This window comes from Sander vitreus, chromosome 4, assembly GCF_031162955.1.
Source record: "Sander vitreus isolate 19-12246 chromosome 4, sanVit1, whole genome shotgun sequence".
NCBI classification, from domain to species: domain Eukaryota; kingdom Metazoa; phylum Chordata; class Actinopteri; order Perciformes; family Percidae; genus Sander; species Sander vitreus.
Window position 1 is genome coordinate 30,827,667 of NC_135858.1, and position 25,260 is coordinate 30,852,926.

The 25,260-nt window shown below is 41.7% G+C and overlaps 1 protein-coding gene across 1 annotated transcript in view; it reads left to right on the forward strand.

Moving 5' to 3' along the window:
• Positions 1 to 12,301, forward strand: part of LOC144517283 (receptor-type tyrosine-protein phosphatase gamma-like) — a 513,098-nt gene extending 500,797 nt beyond the window's left edge. Inside the window, exons 23-29 of the mRNA XM_078249315.1 lie at positions 160 to 253; positions 1,520 to 1,596; positions 3,870 to 3,998; positions 6,100 to 6,246; positions 7,204 to 7,346; positions 9,272 to 9,407; positions 10,862 to 12,301. Coding sequence (XP_078105441.1) covers positions 160 to 253; positions 1,520 to 1,596; positions 3,870 to 3,998; positions 6,100 to 6,246; positions 7,204 to 7,346; positions 9,272 to 9,407; positions 10,862 to 11,011 — 876 coding nt within the window. The 3' untranslated portion in view covers positions 11,012 to 12,301. The remainder of the gene's footprint in view (positions 1 to 159; positions 254 to 1,519; positions 1,597 to 3,869; positions 3,999 to 6,099; positions 6,247 to 7,203; positions 7,347 to 9,271; positions 9,408 to 10,861) is intronic.
• Positions 12,302 to 25,260: the final 12,959 nt, after the last annotated feature.

Here is a 25,260-nt window from a genome sequence, read left to right on the forward strand (position 1 = left end):
AATAGTTTATAGTACACATATGTACAATTTTATCTTGACATCAAGGTACAATACAAAGCATGTTTCCCCAAATCTTGTGTATAAGCAAATAAAGTATGTGTTGTGATGCTATTTAAAAGTTTTAACCCACCCACTTTCTCTTCTTCTTTTATGTTTTAGTTGGTAACACAGTGTAACGCCAGATTCGTGGAATGCTTCAACGCTCAGAAGGAGTGCAACAAAGAGAAAAATCGAAATTCCTCCGTGGTGCCGTGTAAGTGTTACACTCTAGAAGCATATTACATATTAAATGAAACTGTATCTCCAGAAGTAATTCCAAAACAGCAGAAAATAATACAATCAGCTGCATTTAGAAACCATTGGCATTATTCAATGAATACATTTGAGTGTATCTCCATTAAAGAAGAATGGTACATAGAGATTCTTATTTCTGAACGTCAATGATGTTTCATACAGAGAGATCATTTTTTACTCATGAATGCATTTTCAGGAAAACCTCTTGGACAAACAAATCAGGTCATCCTCACATTTAGTTAGTTTTTTTCTAATTAAAAGGCTGCATCACTATACATTTGTATGATTTTTCTATAATGTTAAACTTACAAAATGTAAGATTCATTCACAAGATAAAAGCATTTTTGAAAAGATGCTTTTTTAAATGCCCTTCAAGTTTTTGTTGCTATGAGTTTTCTATGAATGTGAATGTGAAGGACAACCCTGCGTTTGCAACTTCAGCATAAGAATATCATTTTCATACCAGCCTTCAAAAACTCTAGCTAAGCCTTCATATGGACTGGCAGCTGATGCACAATCTCTAGACCAGGGTTCTTCAACAGGAAGAGGGGGTCTTCAGAGTCAATGCATGGGGGGGGGGCCTCCAAATTATTTGTTTTTTGAAAGTTTTTTTATTTTTTATTTAAAAAAGTCTTAACATGAATCCAATCCATCCAACATATTATTAGCAAATATATATATATATATATATATATCCCCACTGATGATAGGCTTACTTGCCTATAGTCACTAAGGTAGCCATCAACAGACACAGTTCATCTTAGGTTTTTCACTGGGCCACATATACATTTAACATTAAAACATGATTTATTAGATCATGCCAACAATTATCAGGCTATTTTAATAGCTTAGTACAAAGTATTCCATATACTAAAAAGCTATGTGTAAAGGCTTTAGGCTGCCCTACACGTCATTGTAGGTCCAGTTTTATATGCAAATTCATTTTATACAATATACTGTATGTATAGGGGGTCTCTGCTCCATTTCTCTTTCAGTTAAGGGGTCCTTGGCTTAAAAAACGTTGAAGACCCCTGATTTACACAGTCACTGGCTGTTGCACACTTCTCTGAATCACCAGCAACTGTCTACACTCAACTAATACCAGCAAAAGGACCAATGAATGCACACGTAGTGGCCTCTTACTGTGATTGGTCTGTTCTGATAACCTGTTAATGGCTATTCTTTCTCTCCCCCCCCTTCTCTGTCTCCGTCTCTCTGTGTGCAGCGGAGCGAGCGAGGGTGGGCCTAGCACCTTTGCCCGGCATCAAAGGCACCGACTACATTAACGCCTCTTACATCATGGTCAGCACTTCTTCTTCTTCTTCTTCTTCTTCTTCTTCTGTCAATCCTTACTCTCCCTGACGTTTTAATTCAGAGGATGGTTAAACCCAGTTCAGACCAAAGATTCACGACGAGACAAAACCGTTTTAGAACGTTGCAGGGAAATGTTGCAGCGGTCTGAACCGGCCCGTCTCAGCTAAGTTTGACACGCCTGCCTAAATCAAGCACCTCGTGACAATGGCCAATATGTTTCTCTCCGCAATGCACTACCATTCATGTGCACATTGCATCTTGCGTAGCGTTAACTTCTGAGGACACGCATCAGAAATAAAATGATCCATAATCCATTTTATTTTTGATGTTACAAACAGCTGGTCAAATTGGCAGAGTTACAGACGGAGCCTCGACGACCGCCCAAAATTACGGTAACGTTATATGGTCAAGCGAGCTAGAGAGTGATTGACGACGGGGAACGCCCAGCGGCGTTAGAACAAAGCAGTGAATCAGAGAAATAAAACTGTAGCAATAGGGTGACTAGTGTGGTAAATTAAGTTGCAGCACTGCGTTGCCGATGTGTGGAGAAGGAACTTCGTTGACACTGTTCTTGATTATAAAAAAGGTTTATTACATCAAAGATTCCAGCATCAATTTACAAGCTTCTGCAGGAGCTCGGAGAGACGACCAACCCAATCTTCAAATATTGTCGCTCTGAGGTTATTCTGGTCAAACCTGAAGACATACCCTAAGCTGTGTGTAACATGAGACGTTATGATGGGGGTAGGTGAATCCAGGTCCTGGGGGCAATAATCAGTAACCCCATTTGCCCTCACAGAGCCATTTCCTCTAACCATATACCTCAGCCAAATGGAACCATGTTTATTATACCTCAGCCAAATGGAACCATGTTTATTATACCAAAGACTTTAGGTCAATCAGATACTACACTAGATTTCCCGGAACTAAAACCGGGACACTTTGCACGTGACCGTAGTGCTCGTGCACGCACACGCTTTTTAACGTGAACATGTGCCAGCCCAGGTCATATTTTTCAGAGAAAATTGATTCCTGCTTCCATATAAATTGTCGTTTCAGGAAACTGGGACCTGTAGTAATTATCAGTGAGTGATTGGGAAGTACTACAGCAATCAGAATGAGAAAAGGCCCTTTTATTGAATTTTGGTGAATATTTTTCAAAGAAAATTGAGTCCTGCTTCCATATAAATTGTCTTTTCAGGAAACCGTGACCTGTAGTAAGTAACAGTGACTGATTGGGAAGTAGCCTACTACAGTAATCAGAATGAGAGAATGAGATTTTTATTTCATATTTTCCAGAAATAATAATAACTGAACTGTACTTACTGTGAAGTAATGCAATCATCATGAAAATGAATTATTAGAGAGTCGTTGTCATGGAGATGATACACCGTCCCGTCACATTTGTGTGAACTGGCAGGTTTTAGAACGCTGCAGACTGACTCGTTGCAACAACTTGCAAGTTTCAACTCGTCTTGTCGCGAGTCTTTGCTCTGAACTGAGCTTTACAGGTTATTTAGTCAGTAAACACTCAGTCAGTATCACAGGCTGTGTGTTGATGCCTAAATCCCAAAATGCTCTCACCGCTCATGTTGATATTGGCTCAACACAGCTCATAGTTTCAGAACGTCAAGTGTGAGATATGTGGAGATTTTGGGTTGCTATATATAAATCAGGGACTGCTCCTTTAACAGGGTTCTCTAGAAATTTTGTGTGGCACTTTCATAAAGTCAGGGGAAAAGACGGATTTAGAAAAGCAACAGAGGCCGAAATATGCTGACTTTTACTCCACTAAGAACCATTAAGGTATTACACATATTGATAAGCAGATCTGAGAATCACACCAATCAAGTCTTGGTTTCTAGTAACCACGGAGACATCTACTTCATCTACTTCATCACTCAGTGTGTAATACAGGCTTTCCATTAACACTCTGAAGTCTAAAGCTCAGTCGAGATAGCCCTGGTGATTCCATGATGACATTTTCCCAGAGTTGAAGAAAAGCACCTCCAGAACCACAAAATATATGACTCAGCAGGCTGAGTAGTGCTCTCTGTGACTGGTAAACTGACCTTGAGGTCCCCTCAAAGCTCAGTTTAGTCCTTTAACATGAAGCCAAATCCCAACAGTGCAGATGGATCTGTGATGATGAGCTGGTGATGTACTCAGTAATGTCAACGCTATAGTTTTAAATCCAAATTAATGTGCTCTACCTCTCCCACTGACCGGTTGTGTTTTGGGGTTGTTGTTTTTTTTCACAGGGTTACTACCGGAGTAATGAGTTCATCATTACCCAGCATCCTCTGCCTCACACCACAAAAGACTTCTGGAGAATGATCTGGGACCACAATGCACAAATTATTGTTATGCTGCCTGCCAACCATGGACTGGTAGGAAACACACACACACACACACACACACACACACACACACTATGGGCAGTTATAAGTGCCATCTACCACTTTGACAAGCATGTACACACCTGCATTTTCTGCCCTCTAAGCCGGTGTTTAAAGTATTATGAATCACACACACACACGTCTTCATGAGCCAAAATTACCATGTGTCATTTGTTGTAATTGAGGTAAGCAGCCTAAAGCCCAAGATATACTTGCTTTAGTCTATATCCACGACGTTCCACTTCTGGGATTGCTCCATTGCTGATGGAAATTCGGCCGGATTTCACTCATTTCGGCAGGATGTCCTGTTACCTTCCTCTTTCTTCGTGTTGGCGTTCTAAACTCTGGTGGATTTCTGAGGACTATGGTTAACTGCTCCTCAGATCTCTGCAGGGTAAATCCAGACAGCTAGCTAGACTATCTGTCCAATCGCTTGCCTGGTGTATCCTGCGTCCGTTTGTAGCGTTGGTTATGCATGTCCTCAGAAGTTAACAATACGCAAGATGCAATGTGCACATAGACGGTAGGGCATTGCAGAGAGAAACATACTCGCCATTGTCACGACGTGCTTGATTTAGGCAGGCGTGTCAAACAAACTCTGTGATGATACACACCACAAAGTCTCTCGTATAAGTAAATATCACACTACACTTTTACAAGAAGCTTTTATTAGTTTTAGACCAGACATACAGCCTGTGCAATGAGGCTTTGCAAATTGCCAGTCATACGGTAGGTCAACGGGTGCACTTTCACTAACTGGAACATTGCCTAATTATGTCACTTTTAACAACTCTGTAATTGAAAGCTTGGGTCACAGCTGAGCTCAACATTTCCCATGGCATTCAGTTAATCTTGGGATGGGATTCCCTCAATTGCATCATCCAACCCGTTCTCACTCCCAACTCATTAAATCCTGACGCTTGGTAAGTGTCTCTCAGCGTCAGACACCAACGCAAAAAACCAGCAGCTCGACTGCCGCGCTGTAACATCACGTAGTATTAAGAGAGACAACGGTAGAGAGTAGTATGAAAGACCGAAAATCTGCGTAGGGATGTTGGTTGGGGTTGGTGGATGAGTCGAACAACACAGGACTTTCAGGAGACCAGAGTTCATGTCCTGTTCTTGACCCGCGTGTCACTGAAACGTACATTTTATAACCCCACCCACCATCTTTTCCTTTCCAGAGTGTCAAAAAGTGACGCCAAGAGTCCCGACCAAGCGCGTTTAGATATGACGCATCAATAACAAACGCCAAAGGCACCTGACCATGTGTCCGTATTTTACGCGATGGGTAGTGAGAATGTGTTGCAACATCAGCCTGGGACAAAGATTCTGCAGGAATGGTAGAACATCCAACTACTCCAGATTCAGTGACTCATGGGCAGTGGCGGAATGTAACTGAGTACATTTACTCGAGTACTGTACTTAAGTACAAATGTTGAGGTACTTTTACTTTACTTGAGTCTTTTCTTTTCATGCCACTTTCTACTTCTACTCTGCTACATTTCAGAGAGAAATATTGTACTTTTTATTCCACTACATTCATCCGACAGCTTTAGTTACTAGATTTTTACACACAAAACACATGTAGTTTATAAAATCTGATGTTTTATTATAAATTAAACTAGCCAACAATATAACGGCCTACAAGTCCAGCTGAAATGATTAGACCATTAAACACACAACTGTTTGGATCCTTTACACTTTCTAAAATGGGAGGATTTTTCTGCATTGAGTACTTTTACTTTTAATATTTTTCTGATGATGATGATACTTACTTACTAGTACTTTTGCTGAAGTAAAGGATCTGAATACTTCTTTCACTACTGCTCTTGGGTTTGATGCACCAGAGGTGGGAAGCAGCAGGAGGCTGCTTCACAAAACTGGGACTGCAAGACAACTGTGAATAATGTTCACACAAAGTTGACATTTCAGTCCAAATGTTGCGTTGAGTGAACCTTTTCCCCCACTAGAATATACTGTGTATTTTACACAAGATATACTACAGTGATACTGTATCCTGTAACACAACGTTACGTGAAGTGAGTGAATGGACACAGTAGTGAAACACACTCTGCGCTCTCTTGTGCAGGCAGAGGATGAGTTTGTGTACTGGCCCAGTCGGGAGGAGGCCATGAACTGTGAGGCGTTCACTGTCACCCTCATCAGTAAAGACCGACTCTGTCTGTCCAATGAGGAGCAGATCAGCATCCACGACTTCATCCTGGAAGCAACGCAGGTAACTCAGACAGAGAGAGAGAGAGAGAGAGAGAGAGAGAGAGAGAGAGAGAGAGAGAGAGAGAGAGAGTGTGTGTGTGTGTGTGTGTGTGTGTGTGTGTGTGTGTGTGTGTGTGTGTGTGTGTGTGTGTGTAAGAGAGAGAGAGAGAGACACAACACAATTTAAAATGAATATACTGTTGTATACAGTTTTTTATTGACCCTAAATAAAGAAATTATCACACACACACACACACACACACACACACAGATTTTTTTTTTCTATATAATTTTCTTGTTTTCTTTTAGTTTTTTGTTTTTAAATGTATACTGCATATCTTAGTTTACTCAATGAATTATATGTATGTATTTTTCTCATTTTATTATTATTGAATTTTATTATCGTTAATGCTTTGGCAATATTGTTTTTCTGACATTAATTCCAATAAAGCAATTATAATTTGAGAGAGAGAGAGTCTTGTCTTCTGCCACAATATCAGGCAAAATAAGTAGAGAATTGTATATATTATCATTTTTATTATTCAATTTTTTTCTTTTTTTATATTATTGTTTCAACATACCTTTTGAGGGACATACACTGAATATGTTGATCTGCAATGATATCATAGTTATCCTGTTCACTTGTATTATTATATCTGATGTATTTACTCCTTGTTGTTTATATGTATGTTTGTTCGTATGCTTTGGCAACACAGATGTATTTTTTGTCATGCCAGTAAAAGCAAATTGAAATTGAAAAATTGAAAATTAAAAAGGAGAGAGAGAGAGAGAGAGGTTTGTTTAGTTTATAGTTACACATTTGTAATAGTGCTTTAAATATATCCACATATTTATAATATCTTACATCGTTACATTCTCCTATGTATTTACATTGTTATAAGAATGTCATTTTTTCATATTGCTTAATAACTCTCTCTCTCTCTCTCTCTCTCTCTCTCTCTATTATACTGTCCACCAGGATGACTATGTTTTAGAGGTTCGGCACTTTCAGTGCCCCAAGTGGCCAAAGCCCGACGCCCCCATCAGCAGCACCTTCGAGCTCATCAACGTCATCAAAGAGGAGGCGGCCACCCGCGATGGACCAACCATCATCCACGATGAGTCAGTCATACATTTGATTTACTCTTATGACTCGTATGAAGTAGTTACAGCAAATGATGATGTGTCAAATTAGAAAAGCTACGTGAAAATATAAAGTTTCAATAGATAACACTGTATGTCATTGGGTCTGTCATCCCCAATATTAATTGGTTCCGTAGTGTTGACTCCCAGATTAATACATGTTTTTGTGAACAGAATGATGTGAACAACAAGCGCAATGGCCCAAACAGGCATATAGAGACAGTGGCAGCCTGACTATCCTGCCAGTACAGAACAGTGTGGAAAGACACATATTGTTTTACTTCTATACAACAAGTGACAGCACCTCCAACCCCCTCACTCCCCCAACAGGTACCCCAGGAAAACTGCCAATTAAACATAATGAAAGTGTCTTTAGTATTGACACACAGTGTTCTTGAACGACACTGATCCAGCAGCTTCGGCTCATGTTTATTCATTAGAATAATGAAGACTGCTTGTCGCATCCTCGAGAAGAAAAGTGACTAATTGAGCACTTCATCTGGTTGCCATGGCGCAGCCGGCTTGCACCAGCGCAGAGACTGTCAGTTGGAGGCTGGTCCTAATTGTCTGCGCGCTCATTATCCAGCCAGGCGTGGTTGTTAGCAGCGGTTGGTGATGCGCCCCTGACAGGGCTGCTAATGGAGGAGGAGAGCCGTTACATTGGGATGGCGAACCGGCGTTCCCCAGGGAGCCTGACGCCGGGCTGCGCTGTCATCCTCAGGTGGATTAATTTGCTATAAATCAGGGGTCTTCAACAGGAGGGTCCGGGACCCCTAGGGGGTCCTCAAAGTCAAGGTAGCGGGGGGCACCAAATTATTTTTCATTTTTGAAAGTTTTTTCCCAGGGTGGGGGGCGTTGTTCATGTTTGCGAGTTGTATGTTTTGTATTTTGCTAAAAAAATAAAAATAAAAAAATCGTTAATCACAAAAAAAGTCTTAACATGAATCCATATTATTAGCAAATATAAATCCCCACTGATGATAGGCTTACTGGCATATAGGTAAGGTCACTAAGGTAGCCATCCACAGATACAGTTCATCTTAAGGATTCACTGTATGTGTAACATTAAAACATGATTTATAAAACCATGCCAACAATTATTAATGTTGTTAAAGTTTCAATAGCTTAGTATTCCATGCAAAAAAAGGTATGTATAAAGGCTTTAGGCTGCCCTGCACGTTATTGTAGGTCCAGGGGGTCCCTGCTCCATCTCTCTTTCAGTTAAGGGGTCCTTGGCTTAAAAAACGTTAAAGACCCCTGCTATGAACATTACATCTCTAATCTCAGATAGGGCTGGGTAATATATCAATATAAATTGATATTGTGATATGAGACTAGATATCGTCTAAGATTTTAGATATCGTCTTAGATTTTAGATATCGTAATTCCATTAATTCTTTCTGAGATTAAAGTCGGAATTCTTAGAATAAAGTCAAAAACCAACAAAAAAAAGTCAGTTTCTCACTTTTCAAAGAATTCTGACTTTAATCACAAAACTCTGACTTTTTTGTCAGAATTCTGACTTTAAACTCAGAACTCGAATAAAACGTTCACATGTGGCCCTAATCTTCTTCCGTATGAAGGCACCACATGCTGATGATGATGATGTAAAAAAAAAAAAAAACAGTTAGCTGACATCAAATGTAGCAACATTGAGTGTTATGCCTCAGACTATGATTTGCTTCTACAAATGGGCCCAAAACAGTAGATTTAGTTTTTTTGTAATTTGTCAGCTTTACAAAGACGAGAGATTCCATTTTGATTACTGCTTCAGCTGTCAAAACAGCAAAATCAAGAATATGTTGAGGAACCAGCGGAGAAACATACTATAAGAGCTTTTCTGGTATTACTGTGGAAATGCATGCTAACCTCAGACCCTGGCTGTGTGTGTGTGTGTGTGTCAGGTTGGGAGCAGTGTCCGCCGGCATGCTGTGTGCCCTCACCACCCTGTCTGAGCAGCTGGAGAGGGAGGGGGCCGCCGATGTCTACCAAGTGGCCAAGATGATCAACCTCATGAGGCCCGGAGTCTTCACAGACATTGTGAGTCCGACAACTGCAACTACAACTACAAATACAACCGCAGGCCGCGATTCCGGCATCAAACCTTTTTTTATGGTCAACAGAAGCAAGTATTTGTAATTATCCAAAAATAAAGTAAGGTCAGCTACAAATTATAGAAATAAAATGAACCATAATCCGTTTTATTTCCATGTTACAAACTGTTTACTGGTCAAAATGGCAGAGAGACGGAGTCTCAACAAGCGTCCGCAAGAACAGTGTGTACGGTCGAGCGAGCTAGAGAGTGACTGAAGAGAGAGAGCGCCTAAGACAAAGCCGTGAATCCAAGAAACAAAACGTGTTTTTCGCCCGATCACTAGAAATGCAACTGTAGCAAGCATCTCAATATCACTAACGTTATCCACGTTCATATTTAGACGAACCAAATGATATATCCAGCTGCAAAAAGCCTGGAAGTTAGAACAAAAGTACAAAGAGTCGTTGCTGTGGAGATGATACACTGTCTCTTCGCATTGTTGTGAACTGGCAGGTTTTAGAACGCTGCAGACCAGTGCGTTGTAAGTAATTGCAATTTTCGTCGCGAATCTTTGGTCTGACTGACTGGACTTTATGAAGAAAATGAACTGAATTTTGACTTCCGGAACAACACTTTTGAGCTCTATAACAAGACATTATCAAGGCATATGGCAGCGTTACATCCACATTAGGCAAACCTATGAAGCTACACAGTGGCCAATACCCCCGTAATATTAAGCCTCGACCCCCCTTCTGGCCCCCCTAACTGTAGCAAATATTTTCAGACCTTTTTTTACTCCATCTTTATCCCCAAAGAGGGGATATTCATGTGCAGTGATAGATAAAATGTAGGTTAACACTGAATGAGTCTTCTTGTGTTAATGTTTTATGTGTAGCGTTAGTCCTTTGTAGTTGCAAACCTGTGGAGGGTTGGTGGTATGTAACATAAGCAGCTTAATATATTCGGTGACCCCCAAAATCGGGCCCCAGCCTGGCACCTCCATTGGAAATGGTCTAGAACTGCCACTGAAGCTCCAGTAGAACTAAAGGCAGCTACACACCGGGCCGACGGCCGACCGTTGGCAGAAAAGGCAGTTGGACTCGACTCGAGTCACTGACCTCGCCAGACTGTCCAACGGCCGATTATCGGCTCGGTGTGTAGCTGCCTTTAAACACGTGTCAAACTCCAGTCCCGTGGGCCAAATCCGGCCCCTTGCAAATTTTGATCCGGCCCGCATATCAATTTAGGTTCACATTTGCTGACTCTGAGACTCAGAAATTCCCCCAGAAGCAGAGAGTTTTCGTATTCAGGCTGTGAAACAGGTTGCTATGAGTCAGCTTAGTGGTAGCCTGCTTTAAAAAATGTAATGATAGTTTTTCTGACCTGTTCCCCTCTCTCTCTCTCTCTCTCTCTCTCTCTCTCTGTATTCTCTCTGTCTCTGTCACTGATGGGCTCCCAGGACCAGTACCAGTACCTATACACATCTCTGCTCAGCCTCGTCAGCTCCAAGGACAACGGCTCATGCGTTCTGGCCGGGGACAGTAATGGGACCATGGCGTCCATGTCCGACCAGTCTGACCAGGCAGAGAGCATGGAGTCCCTGGTGTGAGAGATGCCCTTCAGGGGGCCCAGAGCTTAGCGGCGCAGAGGGCGTCTGGTGGCTCTTGGAGCACCAGAAAGGAGCCACTTACATTTGTAAAACGTCAAGGAACTCTTGTGGACAAGACTTTTTGAGGCCTTTTTGCCAGACTCTTGGTTAAAATGAATAACCTGATTACTTTTTTACACTGATAAAAAGTTTTTGATATTTATTTTTTTCGCCATTTTATGTCTTAATGTTCTCCTACTGAAGGGTTTGCACCTGCGTTTTTAAGTTTGACGACGGCGTCGGTCGGTAGGCAACGAGAAACACTTTTCTGTCTTTTCTTGTTTGCACTATACAACGGCAGTGTTACTGCCTATACTAAAGCTGACTCACTTGGCTTTTCTCCACTCGAGCTCTGTTTTTTTGTTGTTTTTTTTCGACATTCCGTGGCTTTGGCCCTTATTGAATCAACTGCTTGTGTGAAGGACATTGTTCTGCCTGCCAGCTACCAGTTGATTTAAAGACAGTCAGTGGACGGAGGAAGGCACCGACTCTCTGCCTCAGTAACAAAATGCTGTTTGACTTCAGCTCAGCGTGACCACCTCCGTCCTGCTCACCTATCCTACTCATATTACCACTCATTTATCACAAGAACCGAGATCTTGGAACCTATTGCCACAGACAAGTAGCGCTTGTTTTTAGTGAGTAGTTTCCTCTTTACCGTTCAGTAGGGCTGGGCATCGTTCTGATGAGAACAATTCTGATTCCAATTGCGATTCTTCCTTCCGATTCTTTGAGGGTGGAGTTGAAACCGGTCACATGTGTATTTCCCAGATAAGAGGAACATTTTATTTTGATTCAATGGTGATTTACAGTTTTACCGGGCTTTTTCAACGTAAAATAAAACCACACTAGAGCACCGCTTACTGTGCTCCATGGCTGCAACACAACAAGCGCCTGGAAGTGCGGAAGTCATTACAGAAACCCAAACTTGCGTGTGTTAAATTTGGAACCAATGATTGGATTCGAAACCAACATTTTCCAAACGATTCCAAACAACACCAATAAAAAAACAATTCCAAGTTGTAACCGGTTCTCGATGCCCAATCCTACCGTTCAATTTTTGTTTGTTTTTTGCCTTGTTTTCTTGTCACACTCCCGCTTTATTAGCGAGTCACACCCATGTTAGAATACCTAAGGTGGTGTAATGACTGCTACTGTGAAGTTTTATTATTATTTCTTTGTACAATTCATATTATGCTTTTTAATATATGGAAATACTGTATGTATACATATATAAATATATCCTTATCATAATAACTTTGTGATTTTTGTACACGTCCTTTGTGGCCAGTTGATTTCCAACGCGGCCGATCGTTGAGCGCTCCGGTAGTCGCAGCTGATTCACAGCCATCTATCTGGAAGCGGACTCCCTCGGCCCTCTGCGTTCTTGTATGCTGCTACGTCACCTGAACTCGCACACAAATACACACATACAAAACAGCACCGGTAGTGATTTAAGATTTCAAACATCTGACAAACTACAAACAGGTGATGCGACGATATGACATTGCTATTCTTTTTGAAAATCATGTTTTTAAAGGGGTTTCTTTTGTCATAAACTTCATTCTGACAGACAAGCACGGATAAAGAACACAGAGGCCTGTACCTGTGTGTGTGTGTGTGTGTGTGTGTGTGTGTGTGTGTGTGTGTGTGTGTGTGTGTGTGTGTGTGTGTGTGTGTGTCATTACAGGGTTGAATCAGTATGATCTGCATTGGGACAGCAGACTCAAAAACAACAAGCTCTATGCAACAAGTTGGTTAGGTTTTAGAAATCTGAAACGGGGTTTAAAACTGTCTTTGTGTTCTCAGTGTTAGTCTAGTCCAGATTTGATTGGTCTCACTGCAGTGGGTTTCGATTTTTCAAATGTTTAAATCTTTTCATTTTATTTGCACTTACAGCATGTCGTCTGGACAGAGTAAAAACTGCTTCATAACTCTCTTCAGCATTAAATGGTCTTTAGGTACATAACATGACATATAGTAGGCTACATCTTTGACAACTGCACGTGGTGCATGAATGGAGAATCTGACAAGAAAAATGTTCCCATTAGATTTTTCCAATTTGCAGATTGGAAGCCTAAAGCCAGTGCTTTGACTACCATAACTGTATTTGTAATATATTCTCTGATGAATGACAATAAGCTGCTACATTTAATATGGTTGGTTGGTTATGAAGAGCGGGAGTTTGTTAAGAAACGTGCTTTTTCATTCCACTTATGACTTCACTGACATTATGAACTTCTCATCGACAATCTACACTGCCTGTACCAACTCCCATGTAGGCCTACAATGTTTACAACATGTAATGCTCAGGTGTGACTGAATTTCACAAAAGACAGTAGTGATATATTAATTTGTCTAATGGTAATGGCTTTCTTTATTTTAACGAAAACGAACCACAAGCTGCCTCATCATTTATGTTACATTACAGCTAAAACTTGTTACAAGTTAAAGGTGGGTTTTGCTTTTAGAATATTTTGCTTTCTTTCCTCACTTCGATAATATGACAAAAATGTAAAAAGGGATTTGATGAGGGAGGGATTTCCTATGAAAAGGCCAAAACCAGAAAGATAGTTTAGTCTCAATACTAGCATATTTCCCTACCCTGCATGTGGCACATTTATTTCTACTCAAGACGTTACCCATTAAAGAAATGTGTGTAACATTCAGTAATTTCCTAAAACACCTAGGCACTGTCGTTTTTAGCAAACATTACTCCAGCAGGAGGAAATAGTGAGCTTGCTGGGGACTTAGCCTTGTCCTACCAGACTCTCGTACATTTCATTTGTACAGAGTCTGGCCACTCTCCATTGACAAGTGTTAACTTCCTTGAAGGCGGGTACTCTGTTGAAGTTTAAAACTATTGGATCTGCCCAGAGCCACTCTGGTAGCCTGGCTCTGCCCTGTCTGGTAAGGCCAGGCTAACGAGAGGGGAGACAACAACAACTATCAGCTTAGCATCGCTAGCATTAGCCTTAGCCAACTCCTTCACCACTAACGGAGCAAGCTGGAAAATCAAACTGTTCCCGAACCCCGTGGGGAGGAGGGCCACAACGTCATGGCCACCAACAAAACTCAGCAAAGATTGTTCTTGCTCGGGCTTTAACTTCTGGATATTCGGCAACTTTGCCACAACGGACCGCATCTTTCTCCAACGCCATTACGGAACTATAACTCAAACTAGCGCATGTCACGACCATAACGTCATCGTTCTCAGCCACTCCCTCTGTTCGCTGATTGGACTGCCAAATATTTGGTCAGAGAAAACCCAAGACTATACCGCAAACCCAGACGGAGTACTGAAGGAAAATGAAAATTGAGCGGAAGTACGTAGGAGGGCAGAGCCAGGCTACTGGTGAACTGAAGATTAAAACACATTGAGACATAGCAGATATACACATATTTCATCATCTTTGGATTTGTTGACAATAAAACATTTATAGAATATTGACAGACTTGTCCTTTAACTTTAAGCAAACCCGAATAGACAATAAAAAATGCTTTGAAAGCTTTGAAGGCTGGGTGCTGGATCCTAAAAGTGAATAGTCATAAATACTGCTGCTAGGACAGCTAGTCTCGGATAGCCAGACCTTCCTTCACAGCACTGCGGAGGAGGGTCTGGCAAGTCTACACAGCATTCTGGTATGGGAGAAAACCGTGCTCTGGTTTATTGGCATTTCTTTAAACCAATCACAATCGTCTTGGGCTGTGCTAAGCGCCGGACAGAGCCACGGCGCCACTGCAAAATAGCCTTGGGAGATCTGAGGAACAGTTAACCATAGTCCTCATAAATCCACCAGAGTTTAGAACGCCAACACAAATAAAGAGGAAGGTGACGGACATCTGGCCAAAATGAAAGACATCCGGCAATATTTCCGCCGGCACCTGAACAATCCCTGAAGTGGAGCGTCGTGGACATAGACTACCACACAACGGATGTTTCTGGCAGCGCCCTTCCTCAGTGAGGGCGCTGCCCGAAACATCCGTTGTGTTACAACAAATAATAAATTCTTCTTCATTCTTCATTCCTTTTGTCATTCAGCAAAACACAGAAATGTAAAGCATGAACAAAATATTATATTATATACTATTATTAAAATTAGTATGTTTTAAAAACACAGATAAAAACAGGGTAATAAATAGAGCTCTATGAATGTATATCAAAACAGAATAAATAATTTCCAGCAGAATATTTGTCTGTACGACTATGTGATGTATTGCACTTGTAAATGAATAAATAGTATTCTACATATGCATAGTAAAGTTGCAGTGACGTCACTGTCACGTCCACTCCGAATTGGTCTATAATGTTACCGTGCTATCGGGCGGTCGTTGAAGCTCAGTCTAAAACTCTGCCATTTCGACCAGCTGTTTGTAACAAAAATAAAATGAATTAGGCATAATTTTATTTCTATAGTTTATAGCTGACTTCTCTATTGGCTGTTGAAACAGGTGACGTTCCATCAAATTCTAGTACTGTCCTAGTGGCTTTCTTAAAGGTAGACAGTACTCATTGACTATGTGGCCTGACAAACTGTTGCTCTTCTCCTAAAACCAGCCGTAACCACGCAGAAACATACGCTGTCTGACCTTACACTGGTGTTTTCATCACCAGATTCTAGGCAAAGGCGTCCACAATGACATTAAACCCAAGGCTTTGACCAGATCTGATTTATCTGCCATGTAGTTCACACACCTGAGTGGCTAATTTCTTAAAGAAAACAAGCGCTCATTTTACACAATCTGTGTCCACTGTGTGTCATGAAAGTGATCGACTAGCAAAAACTGCATTTTGGAGAAAACAGGTGGAGGTCCAGAGGTTCCAGATCCGTGCTCGCTGACAGAGGTGTGATCACCTGCTCTAACCTCCCAAGGCCTTGTGTACATAGTTTCCGTTCCACACTCCCTTTATTTCTCCAGAGATGTTTTTTTTTTTTTGTGGTTTTGTGGCCTATGAGCAAAGAGCCGAGTCTGAAATGTTTCCTGCTTCAGCTGCAGTAACCCCTCACACGCACACTTACACACACAAACACACACACACACACACACACACACACACACACACACACATTATTTCCACACGTATACATTTCTTTGACATGCGGATGTTCTAATTTAGCAGCTGATTTTGATGATATTCTGTACCGTACCAGTGGCGTGAAATGACACTTGTGGTTTTGCATTTTGAATGAAAATGTGAAAGTGTTTTTTTCACACAGCACAAAACAGATAATGTGTCAATGCGAGGGGGGGGGCAAATGTGTTTCGATTTTTTTTTTTTTTTACTTTTACCAAAGACTTGAATCCCGTGCAGAAAAAGATGTTAGTCAAGCTTTTCTCTCTCTTTTGCCGATTTCTCTCTGCTGACTGGATGCCCAACCCCCCTTTCTCCCCCTCCCACTATAGCTGTATTTGTATATGTCCTTACAGTAATTAGCTTCAATTCTCATTGTAGTATCTGTTTGCTTTAACTTAGGCATTAAACTCCTTACATGCAGTATTTGTTATACACCATCACCCGCAATATCTTCTGTCGAATTAAGGGGCAATAGGAGGTAAAATGTCCAACTTTTAGGGAGACATCTACAAAACATTTTCTGTTTCTGGGGCTTATTTTTCTTTATTTATTTTTTTTAAAGGTTTTGTGAAATATACACTTTGCCTTAGGGCCCGGTCACACCAGAAAGTGGCACGTGGCAAATTGGTGAGCAACTGTTGCTGCTGAGCTAACATTGAACATGCTAGCTACTGTATGAAATAACGTGCTAGTGCTAGTCCAGCCCAGTCTCACGGCAGTTCGTGAAATGGTCACGTAATTTAAATTTGATTCGTGTACACGAACACATTTATCTCGTTTTTTTCGTGATGGTCAGCACGTTTTTTAAACTAATTTCAATTTAAAGCTTCTTTCGTGATCACATCACGATTCTCAATGAGAAGATGACGTAGCATTAAGAGCGACTACGGTAGCGAGTAGTATGAAAGCCCGAAAATCCGCGTAGGGAGGTTGGTTGGGTTGGTGGATGGGTCAAACAACACAGGACTTTCATCCAGGAGACCGGGGATCACGTCCCACGTGTCACATTTCCTAAACCCAACCCAACTTTCTTCTTTTACTAAACCCAACCGTCCCGTTCTTCTTTTCCTAAAACCAACCATGCCGTTGTTGTCCCGCGGCCCGTTCTTCTTTTCCTAAACCCAACCTGTCCCGCTGTATACAGCTATGCCATTGTTGGTATTATAAAAAACGTGCTGACCATCACGAAAAAAAGAGATGAACATGTTTGTGTACACGAATCAAATAGATTAAATTACATGACCATTTCACGAACTGTCGTGAGACTGTGTTGCCTAGTCAGTCAAAGTAGCTAGCCATAGCCCACTGGTTGGCTTGCTACCAGTAGCTAACAGGAAAAAAGGTTAAAGCGGTTATTTCAAGGAAGTACTATCCATGCCTTTATTACGACTGACTGCAGACCATGCCGCATCTCTTTTGGGGAACAGTTTGTTCTCCAACAGAGCAGGGCGAAATCAAATTGGATGGTGTGTCAGTATAATATGATAGCTGCCTCCATTTTCAACTCCAATCCCTCAATGCTTAGCACTTTCAAGACAGTATGCAGTTGGCTTAACGACGTAGATTTCCATGTTGAATGTACTGCTGAGTGAAGTGATTTCTGAAATGTTGCTGTTATGAATGTTGGTGTGACGGGGCCCTTAAGATGGGCGTTCTATTATTTTTCTTGTACCCTATATTCAAGCCATTCTGATCATTCTGATCATTCCGAATGAAGCGTGTTTTTGTGTTGCCACAAGTGCGCACGCAGCTCTACCGTCAATGAGAAATGTACATAATATTTTGTTTGCCTCTGTAACCCAGCCCTTCTCTGGAAATTGTGTACTTATCGACTGTGTCAGAGGAAATGTTTAATCAGATTTTGAAATTTGATTATTCAGACTTTCCATGTTTCTCTTTTGTCTATGATTTTGTTACCTTAACATAATTATTTCACCGTTTCTTGATGTAACACGTACCACAAAGCTCTCACAAGGTTTCCAATCTGACATAAGTCTGTGTCAATCTGTTCCTTCCATTGGAGGTCACTCATGGCATCGCTGTTAGTGGTGGAATGTGTGGAAGCCAGGTGTTTGTGCGTCCAGCTTGTGGTCATCATCACATTCCAATTTCCAGCGTAACGTCCTACATTAATGTTCAGGCAGTGATTGTGATATTACAACGTTATCCCCTCTCTGATTTGTTTTTCTTTTGGTTTTCGTCCACTGGAGACTTTGTTTTTGTTGCCAACAACAGAATAGCTCTTTCACTAGATAATTTCCACACCCTTGATCCGTTTTTTTTTTTGGAAAGGTGGCTGTTCCTTCCTCTTTTGTAACATGAAATAAGACAAAAAGATGGATTTCGTTTTTTGTTTTGTTGAAAGCTATATCAAAGCATTCTATTATAGTGTTATTTAATATGTAAATGGTATTGCTATACATAAAATAAAATATGGGTTTTGATGTAATTTTCTGAAATCCTTTGTGTGATAATTGTGCTTTTTTGTGTATTTTAGCTTTTTTCTAAAGGCTCCGTTACTGTTCTTGAACGTCCAGTATTTACTAGGGTTTCTGCTCTGGTTTGGTCCTACAACTTCTGAAAAAGATATTTTACTCACTTTAGCTACTCGTTTCTGATTTCATTACACAGTGACATTACTGAATCAATTACAAAACATATGACATAGGTTGTTTATTCCTAATTTGTGATACGACCCACAAGAGAGTTTTCCATCCTCATATCTAAACCGTAACGTAACAGTAGCAGTTTGGTTAGGTTTAGGCACAGAAACTACCAGAGGCCTGTACTACGAATCAAGAACAACGTGCCCTGGATTTATTTCAGTTACCTGGCTTCACCTAACCTAACAACCGCGGTCCCGCAGAATCTGTGTCACAACGGTGGTTAACAACTAGTTCAGTCAACCCAGGGTCTCCCAATCCAGCGACACGCGCGTTCACATAAAAGAGGCGGTGTTTGCACAGCACGACCAATCGCAAACATCTACCAGAGCCGCATATTTTACATTAGAAGAGCAAACTATAATTCTACATAAATATGAAGAATACAGACACAGGCAAACGCAATACATTCGCTGCTTCCTAAAACAGAAAGGAAAGCAGGCAAAAAAAAGCCGACGCCGTTATGTGTAAATCACAACGCTTCAATATCACTTCCCCATCAGTCAGGCACAAGATCTGACCATAATTACACTTGTGCTTTCCATAAACTGTCGTTGCTTTAGCCTATTATTTCAGTTGCAACCCTGGCAGTGGTAAGCGATCGTGAGAGCAAATAAAAAATATAAAAACATAATATAATGTATACATATAATAGCCTACACATAATTCCCTCCACTGAAAATCTATATCTTTCATAAAAATACCCGTCAGGTAATGTTAACGGGGTTATCGCTCTCTAAATGTTTGAACTTTTATGAGCGTACCTCTCTCAGCTCCACGGATCTTCTAAGAAAGGTGACGTCGTTATCAATCGAGTATTGATTGGTCAGTAGGCGGTGCTTTTACACCAGTTGATCTAACCTTCTCAGAAGCAGGTTAGGTGTTCAGCATACCATATATACCATATATAGTTACCATGGCGATTTAACCCGGTAACAAATGATCTACCGTCGTGATACACAAAAAAACCTGAAATTACCTCGTTAACGCCAAATTGTGCTTCGTAGTACAAGCCTCTGGTTACGTTTAGAAAAACATTGTGGTTTGGGTTAAAAATCAGACCTTACTTCACTTCCGGTTACCCATGTGACGTTCGTAAAGTTAAAAAACTCACTGTTTTCCCAACACATTCTCACTCCTAACGTGTCAGAAAGCGCTGCTTGGTCATGTGCCTTTGGCGTTTGTTATTGACACAAAAAGTCTCCTTTAGCGGCATACTTAGACGCGCTTGGTCGGGACTCTTGGCGTCACTTTTTGATGCTCTGGGTCAGGACGTACGTTTAACTGACATGTGGCACAAGAACGGGACAGGTTTAGGAAAAGATGGTGGGTGGGGTTACAAAATGTACGTTTCACGAACACGAACCCCAGTCTCCTGGGTGAAAGTCATGTGTGCTTGTTTCACCCATCCACCCCCCCAACTTGCCTCCTTATACGGAACGTAGCGCTCTTACTTTGTCACCTAACTTCCTGCTTTGCTGCAGTTTCTACGGCCACTAGAGGGCACCTCATAGATATGCAAACGAAAATTCCACCATATTTCACTCATTTAGGCTGCTCTATCTGTTACCTTCCTCTTTCTTTGTGTTGGCGTTCTAAACTCCGGTGGATTTGTGAGGACTATGGTTAACTGCTCCTCAGATCTCTGCAGGGTAAATCCAGACAGCTAGCTAGACTATCTGTCCAATCTGAGTTTCTGTTCCTTCCAGAAGCTATTTTGCAGCGGCACTGTTGCTCCTTACAGCGCTTAGCGCCGCCCATGATGATTGTGATTGGTTTAAAGAAATGCCAATAAACCAGAGCACGTTTTGCACGTGCACGGAATGCTGTGTGGACTAGCCCTCCTCCACAGCGCTGTCGAGGAAGGTCTGGCAATGCGAGACAAAAGTGGCTATATGTAACTTTCAGTTTGTGTTGATTACAGCGGCCCCAAAAGAGGTACAGACAGACAGAAAATCAGTCATTTATAATAAAAGAATAAGTTACAGATGCATCGTTACATTTCAAGTGTTGCATACGGTAACTTAGCCTACTTTGGATGTATCATCAGCTAAACCGGGTGTCACTGTCACTGTCACGAGCCAAAGCAATAAGAGTTTGTTGTTGCAACCAACATAAAAGTAACTTACTTATATAGCGCATTTCACGAAACCCACAAACGCTTTACAAAACTACAGGGGGACAAGGGAAAAGAAAATAGTAGGCCAACTCAAACACGGAGTGAAAAGAAATAAATGTGGAAGGGGGACGGAAGTTAATGTTGGCTGCTGACATACAACCACATTGTGCATTGTAAAGTTATTTCATGAATGAAATAGACATATTACATTCCTGAGGGCCAATACAGGGTGGGTTTTTAATCATTTACAATCCCGTAATCGTCTCCATCTGTTGAAAGCCCGACCGAGATAGGCTCGCCCGTTGTCTTTCACTTTCCCTTTTAGCTTTTAGTTGTTCTTCGTTTAATTTCCTTTTTTTCTGTGATGCCCCAGTATCAGCCATGACTACAGCAGATAACTTCTAAAATAACATGAATATACTATTAGGCCTATGTAAAGACATCTCCTGCTACCCTTTACCTGGCTAATACTCAAACACAGGCTTTTTTCTGTGTTACACCCAAATCTGTGACCCATCGGAATGTGTTACTGTAGCGCCGTCTACCTGCCGCAAATGACTTTGTGACTTTGTGCAGAGGCATTAATAAAAACTATATAAAAATAGCTTTCTTTTCACTGTGTTTCACTGTGAAATGTGTGATGTAAATGAAAGATAAACACCAATATACTAAACTCACAAATGTATGAATAAAATCTGGTATCTGTAGAAACATGTAATTAAGAATACAGTTGTTGTGACTACTTGCAGCTGCTGCTGCCTTGTAAGTGGTTATTTTTTACCATTTTAGATTGTTGCTTCTTTCACATGTTAATTGCTAATGAAGATAAATTAACTAGAAAAATATAATAGGCATTTGCAGTATAACAAGGATTTTTTTATTTAAATACCGGATAATGGGGCAGATGTACTGTAAATCTGTGGGTCTGATTGGCTGTTCCTGAGTATACATGTCAGGATCTGCAGTGGTTCCTGTGTGTTTTCCCCGCTCCCCTTGCTCTGTTGTCCTGTGTGTTCCTGTGTGAGGCTGAGCGTGGTCATTCTGATTCCATTCACTTGCCTGTTCATTCAACCAACTGTAAGTCCTCAGCACTGATTGCCATCTACTCCTGCTGCAGTATTTAACCCAGGCTGCGTTCAAAAAGTCAAAAATAATTACCTCCTAAGTCCTTTCCTAACCACTTTTCCTTAACCCCGATGGTAAACGTCATGACGTCAAGGTAAGGTGTTAATTCAAAAGGAATTAGGAAAATACAACCGCGGTGTGAGGAGAATCCGACTGTCCTTACTCTCGGCGGCGAAATCACGCACCGGCCGATGTTATTGACGTGGGTATGGGTAAATGCTAGATCAGATCTTAGGTTTAGGCATGAGGAGTGGGGATTGGTTAGGATTAGGGTAAGAATATCAGGGTAAGACAATCAGAGGCAGAATAAGGCGGGCCACGAGGCTCGTCCTGTGAGGTTGACACTTCTAGTGGATCCGATCTAGCATCTACAGTGGGTCTGCCAGTGAAACTACACTGTTCCGAAGGTGAACTACAGAAAGACATCTGGATACGTCGCTCCGTGCGTTCTCATCGTGTTTCATGCTGGCTCTATGAACGTGGACAACCCGGGGGAAAATATTACTTCATCACCATCGTATTCTGCATTATTACTATATGTCTGTTCATGTGAAGCACTCACTGTATGTCATGTCGTTATTATAAAGCCATGGGCTGTAGGTTGTTGCAGCACTCACTGCATGACAACCACCACGTTTATAGAGCCAGCATGAAACAACACGTGAGAACGCCTTCGGAACAGTGTAGTTTTACCAGCAGACCCACGGTAGATGCTAGATCGGATCTGCTAGAAGTGTCAACATCGTGGCCCGCCTTATTCTGCCTCTGATTGGCTTACCCTGATATTCTTACCCTAATACCTAACCATTCCCCACTCCTCATGCCTAAACCTAACTACGTTGACACGTCTATCAGATCTGATCTAGCATTTACCAATTAGAACGGCTCTTATCATGGCAGCCACTTAACTACTTCCAGGTAATGTCACTCCGTTAGGAATCTTCTTAAGCAAATTTGACTATTCAACCGCAGCCCCGGTCTCACATTCCACTCTTTGCCAGTTTGTCGCAGTGGTAACGTTCGGCTCCGTTTTGCTCTCTGTTTTTGCTTTCAACTCGTCTTGACTTTTGCTCTGTTTTTTGCCTCTAGCTCTGCCACGCTTCGTCTGCCTGTTTGCCTCGCCCAGCATCGTCCTGTTGTTCTCAGTCTGCATCCAGATCTCCACTCGCAACCCTGACTGCCTGCTTCAACACCCAGCTTCCCTGTTGATCTCTCATTTTTGCAATAAAACGTTTAAACCAGTCTTGTCAACCTTGTGGGTCCAGTTCTGTTTTGAAGCACAACAATACATGTGAACTTCTTACTCTTAAGGGGAATTTCAGTATTTTTCACTATTTCCCTCATTCTTCTGTGTTTGTCTAATGGCAGCAGGTAAATGAAAGAGCAGGTTGTGACAAATGTAGTTAGACACTTAAAATAGCAATCTGTGCACGTTAGTGGAAAAACTTTGAGTGGATGTAGCCACTGGAGGGCGGAAACACTATGCTGCCACCACCTTTGATTAACCGGTATGGTCTGGAGACAGACCTGAGAACAAACACCCCACACTGATGTAGAAAAATACAGGCTCTTTATTTAAAAATGCACAATTCCTAAGGCAATAACAGTTTCTTCGTGGACAGTGCAGAGACTGGTCAAACTATAGCGTACCCCTTTCGTCAAGTCTGTCCTCCCGCTAATCAGCCCCCGTAAGTAGCACAGCAAACCAAACCACCCCATGCAAGGTAACCACACCACCTCAATCAACATGCAAATGCCCAAACTTTGCAAAGAGCATTCAAGCACACTTAACTGAATGCAGTACAACGCACACTTGTACAACGTTCACCACAGATCAGCACACTTTAATTTACACTATAGGGGCCCCTTTTAATTAACCTAGGCTAGACAGGCTTGTATCCACCTGTACCAATCAGATAAAACCACTTTCCGACCGGAGGGATTTTTGCAGTTCCTAGAACATAACATTCCTAGAACCCTTTTTTTTTCCTGTTCTGACTGGACCAATTTGGGGATTATTAAGTTCCTCTGGCCACAGTTCCTGTAACTCTTTCAGCTCCTACTTCAGGGCTCCCTTTACCGCATAGTGGTGGGTAGATGGCTGTGATTATAATAACAAAAGGTCAGTTCCTATGGCCATGAATGCGAATGGAAAAAGGGAGAGTAGTTCGTAGAACTGTTTAGAAGTGGACTGTTCTTATAACTACGTTCCTGTAACTACTTGGTTACAGGAACGTAACCGTAACTTTCCAACGTTGGTTGGAAAGAGGCTTATCTCTCACCCAGCTTTCCCCTGAGACTACAGGTCAATTGGGCTACTGTTTCTAGCTTTAGTGCGTAACTTTTTGATATTAATGAACGTCCGTTACATTCAAACCATTGCCAAATGAGTTGGTACAAAGCTAATTAAGATTATCAGCTCCACACAACTCTCTTTGTATTTCTCAGTATGGCTGTGTTCAGAAGATTGTGTCGTCCGGCGACTTTCGCGCACTGAAACTCGAGTGAAGATAATTATCTCTTTTGAAGACGCCATCATGTTTTTTTTAAATCCTCTGTGTCCTTCTTGGTTGCAAGCAACTGTGTGGAGGAGGAGGGGTGGGGGGCTCACAGAAGGCTTGTATCATGTGGGACGCGCCAACAGTGTTGTTGTCATTACTTAGAATTCCTCATGGGGGGTGACAGAAACTACGCACTATAGCTTTAAAAACCCACCAAAATCTTGCATATATTAGTAGGCTAAATAGGTCTACAAACAAAAATAATACAGGACTACACATAAGACATTTAACAGTTTGTATTTATAAGTGACCACTTAACTCTAAACCCAGTCTCACGGCAGTTCGTGAAATGGTCACGTTATTTAATCTATTGATTCGTGTTCACGGGGACGTTTTTGTCGTATTTTTCATGGTGGCCAGCACGAAAATGTAAAGTAATGTATTTCAATGGGAAGCATATTTCGTGATCACAGCACGAATACGGTAGGGAGTAGTATGAAAAGCTGAAAATCCGCGTAGGGAGGTTGGTCGGGCTTTCACCCGGGAGACCGACTGTCGTTTTGTTTCCCCGTTGTTTTCCTAATCACAACTGTCCCGTTATTGTTGCGCGTCCCCCGAGGCAGTCTCCCGGCGTGTGAGGCGTCCTTTCCCCGTTGTGTTTTTCCTAAACCCAACCTCCGCCACCCCGTTATTGTCGCGCGTCCCCCGCGTCCGTCTCCCGGTGT